The 14,245-nt window shown below is 43.8% G+C and overlaps 1 protein-coding gene across 1 annotated transcript; it reads left to right on the top strand.

The window, feature by feature from the left end:
• Positions 1–4,227: 4,227 nt before the first annotated feature.
• Positions 4,228–10,507, top strand: dusp5 (dual specificity phosphatase 5). Its single transcript, XM_041867324.2, has 4 exons — positions 4,228–4,718; positions 5,660–5,823; positions 6,968–7,187; positions 9,637–10,507. The coding sequence occupies exons 1-4, from the start codon at positions 4,355–4,357 to the stop codon at positions 10,089–10,091; spliced, it is 1,203 nt and encodes a 400-aa protein (XP_041723258.1). The 5' UTR covers positions 4,228–4,354; the 3' UTR covers positions 10,092–10,507.
• Positions 10,508–14,245: the final 3,738 nt, after the last annotated feature.

The following is a 14,245-nucleotide window of genomic DNA, read 5'->3' as shown; positions in this document are numbered from 1 at the left end:
CCTATAGCTTCTCCCACCAGCCTCCACTGGTTGACAACCAAATGTAAATCAAAACTAGACGTTGAACTGATGTCTGTGCCCAGTGTGAGACAATTAACCCCCACTGCTAAAGTACGTAACAAACATTCCTCTGAATTACTACTAGTATTCCTGCCAATGAGAAATTGAGAAATGTTATTGAGGGGAATTTAGGTAGACATTCCATAGCCAACAGTGTTAAGATTGTGACAGAGCCGGAATGGGCCAGGAATTGGGCCAGACATTTCTAACACAGCCCCCCGCTCAGGGCCCATGTTATTAGACAAATTACAGATGTAGGATTTTAATTTGAGCCAGTTTGCTACAGAAGGAAAATAATCCTGCAGCAACAGGAAATGTGAATTATTATGTGGATTATAATTAATGGACATTGTTTTGTAGGGGTTGATAAAACATTTATTAGGGCAAATCAAGTCTGACATTTTAAAGTGGAAATTACAAACCTTAGAAGCCTTTTAAAACCTTGAATACACTACAAGTTTGCATTTCCTGATGTGCAGGAAAATTCTCAGCAACAAAAGAGTGATCAAATTAAAATCCTACATCTATATGACAGTTTTTTACAAAGAAATCCAACATAGACAGCCCAAATGGACCAGCCCATCTGGCATTTGCCCAAACTGCCCTATGACCAGCCGACCCCTGGATTGTGAAATCCCCAACATCAGCAATACATTACCATTTTGGGAACGATCCTTTAGAACACACATTGTCCAACAGTCAGCTAAGGTGAGTAATCGTGTGTTCTTATTGGGGGAAATGGTGTGTTGCCATAGGAATTTGGTGGGTTGTCAGAGAACCAGGAAGCACCTGTGTGTTGCACAGGGACCTGTCTATGTGGTGGCCATTGTGTGGGAATCTTTTTATAAACCATAATGATGGAAGTATCTATAGTTCTTCTTTAAAGAGGAAGTCACTGGATGCGTAGGCTACACATACCACCACTGTGTATGTAAGTGTGTGAGCGTGCGTGTGTGTGTATGTGTGTGTGTGTGTGTGTGTGTGTGTGTGTGCGTGTGCGTGTATGCATGCATGTGTGTGTGTGTGTGGGGCTATATTCTTTCAGGAAGTCACTTGATGCGTAAGGCTACCACTCCAGAGAGAGAAGTGATTGTTTATTATACGGTAAATAAATAAACAGCCGTAGCTTGAACAAATTCAGAGGAAGAGAGACCATGTGAGACAAATGATGTGGATACATTGATTAGATGCACTCTGACATGGAAGTCTCAACCAAGTTACCTAGAAACCCAGTGCATTTTCATGGAAAACTGTATGTCGGAACGTTGAAATGTCATTGAGCCTGTTTGGAGTGACAATGCGCCATGCAGGCAAGCATAATCAAACAAAGCCCAAGTGTTAAAGAAAACAAATACTATTTGAACCAACGTCTGCTTCCTGTATGTCCTGACATATGTGTTGTACATAAGTGAAGTATGTCCTGTGTTTTGGATTTTGTGTATGTGTGTTCCAGGAGATGCAGTATGTTTCCAGAAAAATGTCAGCTAAAGGGACAATAAAGCATTCAATCAATTACAACTAGGCCTACACAGTCCTTATCACTGACATACTGTCTGTAGCTTCAGTACAGTACATTTAGTGTATCAGTCAATCACAAAATACCTCATAGTGAGAAGGATTAAGGCCTGCATGGTCTGCAGACAACATCCTAAACATATTAGCTACAGCACTGCACTGAGGCATGAATGAAACCAAGGCAATCCATATTAGCTACAGCACTGCACTGAGGCATGGGTGGGTGGGTGGGTGGGTGCGTGGGTGTGAGGGGGAGTGCGTGTGTGTGTGTGTGCCTGTGTGTCGAAGACTAGAGAAACGGATGGTGGATGGTGTGAGTGCTTCCCACTCCTCAGTAAGTGATGTCACAGCCCCAGATTAAGCAAAGGGACCATATGGCAAATACTGCCTTACTGCCTGCTGGTAGCTCAGTTGGTAGAGCATGGTGCTTGCAACGCCAGGGTTGTGGGTTCATTTCCCACGGGGGGCCAGTATGAAAATGTATGCACTCACTAACTGTAAGTAGCTCTGGATAAGAGTGTCTGCTAAATGACTCAAATGTAAATGTCTGTTCTGTTACTAATACTGCCTGCTGTCTGTTCTGCTACTAATACTGCCTTGCTGTCTGTTCTGCTACTAATACTGCCTTGCTGTCTGTTCTGCTACTAATAATGCCAGCTGTCTGTTCTGCTACTAATACTGCCTGCTGTCTGTTCTGCTACTAATACTGCCTGCTGTCTGTTCTGCTACTAATACTGCCTTGCTGTCTGTTCTGCTACTAATACTGCCTTGCTGTCTGTTCTGCTACTAATACTGCCTGCTGTCTGTTCTGCTACTAATACTGCCTGCTCTCTGTTCTGCTACTAATACTGCCTTGCTGTCTGTTCTGCTACTAATACTGCCTTACTGCCTGCTGTCTGTTCTGCTACTAATACTGCCTGCTGTCTGTTTTGCTACTAACACTGCCTTGCTGTCTGTTCTGCTACTAATACTGCCTTGCTGTCTGTTCTGCTACTAATACTGCCTGCTGTCTGTTCTGCTACTAATACTGCCTGCTGTCTGTTCAGTTACTAATACTGCCTTACTGCCTGCTGTCTGTTCTGCTACTAATACTGTCTGCTGTCTGTTCTGTTACTAATACTGCCTTACTGCCTGCTGTCTGTTCTGCTACTAATACTGCCTGCTGTCTGTTCTGCTACTAATACTGCCTGCTGTCTGTTCTGCTACTAATACTGCCTGCTGTCTGTTCTGCTACTAATACTTCCTTACTGCCTGCTGTCTGTTCTGCTACTAATACTGTCTGCTGTCTGTTCTGCTACTAATACTGCCTGCTGTCTGTTCTGCTACTAATACTGCCTGCTGTCTGTTCTGCTACTAATACTGTCTGCTGTCTGTTCTGCTACTAATACTGTCTGCTGTCTGTTCTGCTACTAATCCCCTGGCATCCACCTTCTTTCCTTCCTGTCATCCTGGCACCATGGATCCCTATTTCACTCACGTCAAGCTCACGTTTTGGACTAGCTAAGGACTAGCTAAGGAGCAGCTAAGGACTAGCTATGGAGCAGCTAAGGACTAGCTATGGAGCAGAGAAGATTTACGTTTTTTTTCTCTCTCTTTCTTTCTCTGTGTGTCTCTGTGTGTGTGTGTGTGTGTCTGACAGAGAGAAAGATAGACAGGCTACAAAGGAAGAGAGAGTAATCGAGAGAGTAAAGGAGAGAGAGACTCTCACTGTCTTGCTTATCTTGTAGCATTATTCAAAGAAAATCACATCTATCCATTCACATTCTAAGATAATATGCCATTTAGCAGACGCTTTTATCCAAAGCGACTTACAGTCATGCGTGCATATATTTTTGTGTATGGGTGGTCCCGGGGATCGAACCCACTACCTTGGCGTTACAAGCGCCGTGCTCTACCAGCTGAGCTACAGAGGACCATGTAAGACCTAAGACACATACACAATGGCACAGTCTATCTAACTGTGGTGTATAGCCTAAAATACAGTATTGCATGAGTGTAGTAGCATGACATTTAAGCCCAATTAGCCCATAATGAGATTACAACCTGCAGATATTGGCTAAAACAACCGGCTAAACATGGAATAACAGACAGAAGTTTACCTTGCTTTAGTCAATAGGCTACATAGTCCAATAGAGTCCTCTCTCTTTCTCTGACTATTCTGTCAATCATTGATTTAGTTTCCTGATTCATAGACCTATAGGCTATTAGTGGGCTGATGGTGGTGAGGTCAGGTGTATAGAGTATAGAAATCGAATCTAAATTATATTTATATTGTATAGAGTCAATAGTCTACCTTTAGTCTCTATTGGGGCAGGAGGCATTTGAGATATTGTTAGTTTATGATAACAGGACAATATTCTAACGTCTACTCAAATACGAGAGGTATTCATAGTATTTCCTTGAAGAATGCTGTTTTTATGGTTCCTAGAATGGGCAGTATAAACATGAGAACGAAACGTTTGGATAGCTATGAGTAATAGTTGATTCAAGCTGAGAGTATAAATTCACTTCACCCTCGAGAGGGCGGGGTTGGAACGTTAGAACCTAGTCAACACTCTGGTGTGGGCAGGCTCTGTTTTAATCATACTTGTCGGTGTCCATATATGGTTCGTGATGTCATGAGCCGGAGGTTCCGTTCCTATAAAACCGATCCGACGGAATCCCCTTGAAGGAAATCTAAGCAACTACGTGGTTCAGTAGGGCGCGTTCACTTTACTCGTCTCAGACCGCCCGTATACAGTAATTGCTTATAAAATAAGACACACTTTTAGAGGCAAACATGAAAGTCTCAAGCATAGATTGCCGTCGCCTCAAGAAGATTATCAGGAAGGAAAGTGGAACCTCTCTCATTGTGGATTGTCGACCTTATTTTTCGTTCTCGAACTCTAATATCAAAGGCTCTGTCAATGCCAACCTGAACTCGGTTGTTGTCCGGAGATCCAGAGGAGGGCCGGTACCTCTTCAGTTTGTCATCCCGGATGAGAAAGCCCTGTTACGGCTGCGAGAGGGGAGCATATCGGCAGTGGTTGTTCTGGATGACCGGGCTCCGCACTGGCAGAAACTGAAAAAGGACAGTATCGCACAGATAGTGATTAATACGCTCAATAATCTGACGAGTGGGGCAAACATCTGTTTTCTAAAAGGTGAGAATTGTTACAAAATTATGAAATTATTGGACTATAAAGCTCAAAATCCATTATAAACTTTTTTCACTAAGTGCCCTGGGCTAATTCACTGTATGAAGTCACTTGAACACAATGGCTAGGCTAATAAATTATGCTATATTAGAAAAATCACTCATTATAAAAACTATATTTCAGAGATAAAAACATGAAATGGTTGACATTCAATATGCCTTATAACATCCTCCCTTTTTGTTTAGAAAACGATGCATGTGTGACCCATATCCCCATATCTTCAAATCAACATTATTATTTTTTAAAGGCCTTGGTATAGTTTTCCATGGAATGACCTACGAAGCAAAATCATTGTTCTATTTGACCGTGTTGTAGCAACCCTCCCATATGAGCAATACATTTCTCAGGTCGATAGAGATAAATGTCCTTTGTGCGTCAAAGGAGTGCAGATGAGTCAGTGCGCGAAAGGCTTGTGAGAGCTCGAGAACATCATGACTGGTTGTTCTGAGAATGTCCCATGTGTGAATGTTCACAATGAAACCATACATTTTTATAATTCGTTTCGAACATTTATACCTCTTCCTTTCGACTATGTGTCAGAACCATTCATTTAAAGTCTGGCAGATTATCACCTTGTCCTCATAGACCTAACTGGATTATTTTAATTGAAATGCAGATTAATTACGATGTTATAATATGGTGATATGAGGTTATAATCCGTTATAAACACATAGTTTTCACCGCTTGGTATGAGGCCTAAATCTAGTTGGCAAATGCTGACGTTCATGACGCACAAATAAACATTTTATCATTATGCATGTCAGACAAATCTGTTTTGGGTGTATAATTCCTTTTTAAATTGTCCCCGATGGAATACATTAAATTGTAGGCTATTGAATTTCATTCAAATATTAAATGTATTTTGTATTGTTCTGTGTATTTACCAGGGGGGTTTGAGAATTTCCATGGCCAGTACCCTGAACTTTGCACTGAGGTCGTGAAGCCTGTCGGCGTCGACCAGAACAACGGAACCGAAGCTGGTAAATTAAGGCCGAGTATCACCCTATGCTGTGAGAAACCGGGCTCCAACCTCAAACCAGATTACGATCAGGTATGGAAACGAAAACTACTTCCTTTTTTTGTCTGCTGCCTATTCTTTCAGGGTTAGGCGGCTAGCCACTTCCCCTAGGTTGGGTTGGGGTTTAGGGTTGAGGCTGAGGCTGCAGGGTTTTTGACTGAGTGGAACATCCCTGTTAGATAACAATGACTGTTCTCTGTTAGGTTTAGTCATACTGTCTTCTTGGCAATTCAAAATAGATTTATATAGCCTAATGTACTGTATGTTCAGAGATATTTGTGGACTTGATAGAGCACATTTAGTTTCATTCAAGTAAAGACAGAATAAAATCTATTAGATTTATTTGAACACTCATAGGAAAAACAAAATACCCATATTGTCTCGCTGTCCTTAACCGTGCAGCTGTACATTCATAATGATTATATTTTGTCTATGGAGTCAGATATGTTACTGACCATTCTCAAAACAGTGGCCTCGATCATTCAACATTCTCACCAACACGCTTGATATTAGCTTTGACCTTCACTGCATCCCAGTCATCAAGAGAAGATGGCCACTAGTCAGAGACCCCCAGCTTGCATCAAAGTCCTTTACAACCTTTTCATCCCTGACCTTTTCCCTACCTCTTACACCATCATGATCGGCTAACACAATCTGTTTACAGTACAGAAAATGTACTATTGCATCTTGCAACGTACATACCTAGGATCTTAATTTGATCACTCTGTTGCAGAAGAACTTTCCTGCAATGCAGGAAATGTAAAACTTGTAGTGTATTTCAGGTTTAAAAAGACTTCTGAAGTTTGTAATTTCCACTTTGAAATTTCACACTTGATTTTCCCTTACGAAAATGTATCAAAACAAAAATGTCCATTTATAATAATCCACATAATAATTCACATTTCCTGTTGCTGCAGGATTATTTTCCTGCTGTAGAAAACTGGCATAAATTAATATCCTACATCTGTATTTAAACTCTACTCTATCTCTGCCCCATTGTTGTGTCTCCAGGGAAACCCTGTGTTTCATGTACTGTATCTCTGCCACACTCTGTCACTACCGCTCACTGTTGTAATATCACTTTGTTGCGTCTCCCCTCTATCTTGGCTCACACACTGCGGTTCTTATGTCTAATATTTCCCCCCCCCCTCCTTTGTTGTCTCCCCTCTCTCTTCAGGGCAAGCCGGTGGAGATCCTTCCATTCCTGTACCTGGGCAGTGCCTACCATGCCTCCAGGCAGGACTATCTGAGTGACCTTGGGGTCACGGCCCTGCTGAACGTCTCCAGGAGGGACACCAGGCCCTCCAAGGGCAACTACGACTACAAGTGGATCCCCGTGGAGGACAACGTTACAGCAGATATCAGCTCGCATTTCCACGAGGCCTTCCAGTTCATTGGTGAGTGTCGTGGTCTGTGCATTTGTCTCTTTTTTTCCTCGATTTCTTCTCTGCTCTTTTCTTCTTCTCTCATGGAAAAGATGTGATTCCAAGTCCATTAACAGAGGGGATGGAGCAACTAAATTAAAATAGTTATTGGCTTCACTCCTCCTCACCCACTGCCAATCTAAAAGGAGGACAGGCAACAACCTCTCACTAATCTTTTAGCCTCATCTGCCTGCCTGCCTGCCTGCCTTCTCTCTCTCTCTCTCTCTCTCTCTCTCTCTCTCTCTCTCTTTTCTCTCTCTCTCTCTCTTTTTTTTCTCTCTCTCTCTCTCTCTCTCTCTCTCTCTCTCTCTCTCTCTCTCTCTTTCTCTCATCCCCAGATTGCCTTCATTCAGAGAACAGCTTCTCTGTGCTCCCTCCCCCTCTCCTCACTCCCTCCCTCCACCTCTCTCTCATCCTCCCCCCTTTTAAGTTTAAAAATATATTCTCTGCAGTGCCGTCATTGCCTCCCGGCTCACAGTTAATCTCACTAGTGGCTTATTGCGGGTTATTACCGGGTGTGGTCAGTTCACTCAGTCAGTTAGTCAGTGTGACAAATGTTGTTGGCTAGCCCTACTCACTAATGGTGGGTGGAGGGTTTTTGAAGGAGGGAGGCTGTGTTCACAGACACAAAGGTACACAAAGGTTGTTTAGTTATTGTTTATCTGGGTCATATTCATTAGGGCAAACCGTAGCGAAACGTCTCGCAATAGAAAATGAAAACAAGCATTTAGTGGTCAGGTTCAGGGAGTCACTCCCTCCCTGTTTGTCATTTTTCTTCTGTTTGGTACCAAATGAACTCAACCATGGTGCGTGTGTTCAGAGACAGAGTCCCGAGGGAACAGAGAGTGAATGTGTGATAGAAAGAGGCTTGAAGTGTTGGATAATAGCGCTCACAAAGATGTTGAGCAGCCTGCATTTCTATTTATAAACGTTATATCCAGGCACGGGCGAGGACGAGCTTGAATCTCATTCTCACCCACCATTGAGGCCTCACCTGACCTGTATCGGTCTTGGTGTTGCTGTTGTTGTTCTTTGTTTTAAGCCCCCACATTTAGGCGTCTTTGTCTAATGCCTGTAAGCATTACGTAAGACAAAGAGGTGTCCTTCTCAGCCCAGGGCTGAATCTTAACACAGGATGCCTCCTTGAAAAAACATGATCTTTGAATCAAATCAAATCAAATTGTATTTATCACATGCGCCAAATACAACTGGTGTAGACTTTACAGTGAAATGCTTGCTTACGAAGATTTCCCAACGATGCAGAGTTTGAAAAATAATTATACAAAATTATATAGTAACTAACACAAGAGGAATAAGAGAAAATAAAATACACAAGAATGGAGCTATATACAGGGAGTGTTCAGATATTCACTAACTGCATCCAAATCTAAAACAATAGGCTTGTTTCTCTTTATGAAGAAGACACATCCCAATTCCCAATTCCCCAAACCTCTGAATGAATGCAATGTGGTGGAGGTAGAATATTATACTGTCGACCTACTGTCAACCATTTAGCTGGAAATAAAGGATATCAACCTCTTGGAAAAAAACAGCAGTCAAGAACATCTTTAGCTGCCCTATTCCCTATATAGTGCACTACATTTAACCAGAGCCATATCGGTCCCAGTCAAAAGTAGTGCACTATGTAGGGAATAGGGTGCCATTAGCCAGAGGATGGGTCATTAAAACACCCACAGGCTCTCTAGCTTCCTCTTAGACAGCCTCCCAGCTCTCCAGATGGGAGCAGCTTCATCATTCATTCATTTGGTTTTCACAGGATCGGAGCTGTCAGAAACCATCGCTGGCTGTTCCCCTCTGTGGCTCATACATGTGTGTGTGTGACACAGATAGAGAGAATCTAGGTTTGTGTGTGCACGTGTGTGTGCCAGAAAGAGTGTGTAGGAGAATAAGTTCCCTCCTCTCCCAGCCGTGGTGAACTTAGTGTAACACTGCTCAGCTCCCCCACAGGCACGTGGGAGAGAGAGAGACACGGTCTCGTGTGCAGCTGTGCAGGGTGAGTCAGTGGTGGGCACAGTGTGTGTGTGTCTAATCGGAGAGTGGTGACTGTGTGGCAGCAGGGCTCTTATAGGGTCTGTGTGGGCGAGAAGAGAGGAAGAGCGAAGGGGTGGGGAGGCAGGTGATGATTACACACTGAAGAACGGGATTCAATCTCTGCGTTCACACACTAAAATAGCTCTGAAAGCACTCGTTCCCTGTGAGAATTTAGCCAGAGTGGTTCTATTCTAGGATGCAGCTATCCGTTTCTATTCAATTCTTCTATATTTGTGTTACACAGTGTAAGTGGCTACATGGCCATACAACATTTCCATACTACATTTCTGACCAAATGTGACAATGTATTATAATAGCTCATGTTTATCATATCATTAACGTAAATGTTACCGTTTTGTCTCCTCTCCAGATGGTGTAAAGCAGACAGGGGGTAGAGTCTTGGTGCACTGCGAGGCAGGCATCTCCCGCTCCCCGACCATCTGTCTGGCCTACATCATGAGTACCAAGCGGCTGCAGCTCGAAGAGGCATTTGACATCATCAAACAGCGGCGCTCCGTCATCTCACCCAACTTCAGCTTCATGGGCCAGCTGCTGCAGTTTGAGTCTGAGGTCCTGTCTTCGACACCCATTACCGCGCCGACGACCCCAGAACCCGCCACCGAACCCGCCACACCCTGTTGCATCGGTAAAGAGACAGTCTCCTTCTTTGGGAGTTCGAAAGAGTTCACATTCAACAACAATAACTTTGACTTTGAACCTTCCACAGTTTTCGCCCCCCTCCCTACCTCCTTCCTCACCCCCATGCCTCTTCAGACTCCTCCACTCCGCCAGTTCAAATTGAGCCCTATAACTGCACTGCCTTAAAATGTGACTGCTTAGTAGGTCTCAGATTACTTGAAAAATAACAAAATACAAATAAAATGCTCTATTTGTCTGGTGCTGGCACAAGCCAGTAATGTGGAATGGCTGGCTATACAGAAACAAAGACTGAGAGAAGATATTGCGTTGATCGTCTATATGGGATTTTTCATTAATGTTGGGAAAAGTCCCTGAAATTCAGACTACAGTCTTTGTTTGAACTTTAAACTGCAGCGTGAAACCACAAAGACTACTGCAATACATGCCTTGGGTTGATAATGTGATGTTTTGCCTATTCACAAGCCGCATCAAGGCATTCTAACCTAATTTATTTGATACATCTTGCCTGTTTGTCCATCCGATTGTCTGTGTTTTTTCTAAATACAAATGTGGATGCCAATAAATGTTTCCACCAAAAAGTCCCTTTGTGTTCATGTTCTCTTTTTCTCAAATATGAACCTTATAATAATCAAATTGTCATATATATGAGGCCCTATAAAGCCATGTTATATAGATAAGACAGGGCAACATCAGATGAGGCTGGTGAGAGGAGTTATAGGAGGACAGGCTCATTGTAAAGGCTGGAATGGAATCAATGGAACGGTATCAAACATATGGAAAGCACGTTTGACTCCGTTCCATTAATTCCATTCCAGCCATTACAATGAGCCAGTCCTCCTATAGCTCCTCCCACCAGCCTCCACAGGGCAACATGTGCTACTACTTACAACTATTAAGTCCTCTTAGTCCCGAGTGGGACATATAGGCCACAACAATCTTCTTCTTTGGCCACAGCAGCATGCACAACACATCAAATATTGCCATCACAATCATTATTTGAACCATATTTTAAACGCTGTAACACAGAATGGAGCCGGAGGAGATGGCTTCCGTTTTACGGCCCTCTAACCAATTGTACTATTATGTGTGTTTTTTTGCATTATTTGTAATTTATTCTGTACATAATGTTTCTGCCACTGTCTCTGATGACCTACAAGATATTCTGGATACCAGGACAGCGATTACTCACCTCGTATTGGACAAAGATTTTTTCTTCAACGAGTCGGACGCAAAGGATATTCTACAGACACCTGACAAGGCCCAAACCCCGTCATTCACATGAGAAAGAGACGGAGATATCGTGGACGTAGGTCGGGGTGCCTTGTAAGGATCCGACGGCGAGCGAGTAAACTGCCTCTTCCATCAATCCTATTAGCCAATGTTCAATCATTTGAAAATAAATTGGATGACCTAAGATTAAGGTTATCCTACCAACGGGACATTAAAAACTGTAATATCTTATGTTTCACCGAGTCGTGGCTGAACGACGACATGGATAACATACAGCTGGCGGGATATACGCTACATCGGCAGGATAGAACGGCTGACTCCGGTAAGACAAGGGGTGGCGGTCTGTGTATATTTGTAAACAACAGCTGGTGCATAAAATCTAATACTAAGGAAGTCTCAAGGTTTTGCTCGGCTGAGGTAGAGTATCTCATGATACTCTATTTACCAATATTTTTCGTGGCTGTCTATTTACCACCACAAACCGATGCTGGCACTAAGATTGCACTCAATGAGCTATATAAGGCCATAAGCAAACAGGAAAACGCTCATCCAGAGGCAGCACTCCTAGCGGCCGGGGACTTTAATGCAGGGAAATGTAAATCTGTTCTACCTAATTTCTACCAGCATGTTAAATGTGCAACCAGAGGAAAATAAATCTAGACCACCTTTACTCCACACACAGAGACGCGTACAAAGCTCTCCCTCGCCCTCCATTTGGCAAATCTGACCATAACTCTATCCTCCTGATTCCTGCTTATAAGAAAAACTAAAGCAGGAAGCACCAGTGACTCGGTTAATAAGGAAGTTGTCAGATGATGCTAAGCTACAGGACTGTTTTGCTAGCACAGACTGGAATATGTTCCGGGATTCTTCCAATAGGATTGAGGAGTACACCACATCAGTCACTGGCTTCATCAATAAGTGCATTGATGATGTCGTCCCCACAGTGACTGTACGTACATACCCCAACCAGAAGCCATGGATTACAGGCAACATCCGCACTGAGCTAAAGGGTAGAGCTGCCGCTTTCATGGAGCGGGACTCTAACTCGGACGCTTATAAGAAATCCCGCTATGCCCTCCGACGAACCATCAAACAGGCAAAGAGAGTCAATACAGGACTAAGATTGAATCGTACTACACCGGCTCCGACGCTCGTCGGATGTGGCAGGGCTTGCAAACTATTACAGACTACAAAGGGAAGCACAGCCATGAGCTGCCCAGTGACACAAGCCTACCAGACGAGCTAAATCACTTCTATGCTCACTTCGAGGCAAGCAACACTGAAGCATGCATGAGAGCATCAGCTGTTCCGGATGACTATGTGATCACACTCTCCGTAGCCGATGTGAGTAAGACTTTTAAGCAGGTCAACATTCACAAGGCTGCAGGGCCAGACGGATTACCAGGACATGTACTCTGAGCATGTGCTGACCAACTGGCAAGTGTCTTCACTGACATTTTCAACATGTCCCTGACTGAGTCTGTAATACCAACATGTTTCAAGCAGACCACCATAGTCCCTGTGCCCAAGAACACTAAGATAACCTGCCTAAATGACTACCGGCCCGTAGCACTAACGTCTGTAGCAATGAAGTGCTTTGAAAGTCTGGTCATGGCTCACATCAACACCATTATCCCAGAAACCCTAGACCCACTCCAATTTGCATACCGCCCCAACAGATCCACAGATTATGCAATCTCTATTGCACTCCACACTGCCCTTTCCCACTTGGACAAGAGGAACACCTACGTGAGGATGCTATTCATTGACTGCAGCTCAGCGTTCAACACCATAGTGCCCTCAAAGCTCATCACTAAGCTAAGGACCCTGGGACTAAACACCTCCCTCTGCAACTGGATCCTGGACTTCCTGATGGGCCGCCCTCAGGTAGTAAGGGTAGGTAACAAAACATCTGCTACGCTGATCCTCAACACAGGGGCCCCTCAGGGGTGCGTGCTCAGTCTCCTCCTGTACTCCCTGTTCACCCATGACTGCATGGCCAGGCACGACTCCAACACCATCATTAAGTTTGCCGACGACACAACAGTGGTAGGCCTGATCACCGACAACGATGAGACAGCCTATAGGGAGGAGGTCAGAGACCTGGCCGTGTGGTGCCAGGATAACAACCTCTCCTTCAACGTGATCAAGACAAAGGAGATGATTGTGGACTACAGGAAAAAGAAGAGGACTGAGCACACCCCCATTCTCATCGACGGGGCTGTAGTGGAACAGGTTGAGAGCTTCAAGTTCCTTGGTGTCCACATGACCAACAAACTATCATGGTCCAAACACACCAAGAAAGTCGTGAAGAGGGCATGACAAAGCCTATTCCCCCTCAGGAGACTCAAAAGATTTGGCATGGGTCCTCAGATCCTCAAAAAGTTATACAGGTGCACCATCGAGAGGCCAGGTCGCAGTTGTAAATGAGAACTTGTTCTCAACTGGCTTACCTGTTTAAATAAAGGTGAAATAAATAAATAAATAAAATAAAATCCTGACTGGTTGCATCACCGCCTGGTATGGCAACTGCTCGGCCTCCGACTGCAAGGCACTACAGAGGGTAGTGTGTACGGCCCATTACATCATTGGGGCCAAGCTTCCTGCCATCCAGGACCTCTATACCAGGCTGTGTCAGAGGAAGGCCCTAAAAATTGTCAAAGACTCCAGCCACCCTTGTCATAGACTGTTCTCTCTGCTACCGCACGGCATGTGGTACCGGAGTGCCAAGTCTAGGTTCAAAAGGCTTCTTAACAGCTTCTACCCCCAAGCCATAAGACTCCTGAACAGCTAATCATGGCTACCCGGACTATTTGCATTGTCCCCCCCACCTCACCCCACCCCCTTTTTACTCTGCTGCTACTCTGTTTATTATCTATGCATAGTCACTTTAACTCTACCCATATGTACATATTACCTCAATTACCTCGACTAACCGGTGCCCTCACACATTGACTCTGTACCGGTACCCCCTGTATATAGCCTCCCTACTGTTCTTTTATTTTACTGCTGCTCTTTAATTATTTGCTATTTTTATTTTTTACTTATCTATTTTTTACTTAACACTTTTTTTATTTCCTTAAAAC

This window comes from Coregonus clupeaformis, chromosome 38, assembly GCF_020615455.1.
Source record: "Coregonus clupeaformis isolate EN_2021a chromosome 38, ASM2061545v1, whole genome shotgun sequence".
Taxonomy (NCBI): domain Eukaryota; kingdom Metazoa; phylum Chordata; class Actinopteri; order Salmoniformes; family Salmonidae; genus Coregonus; species Coregonus clupeaformis.
Note: the sequence above shows the minus strand (reverse complement) of the source record. Positions and strands in the feature narration are given on the sequence as shown.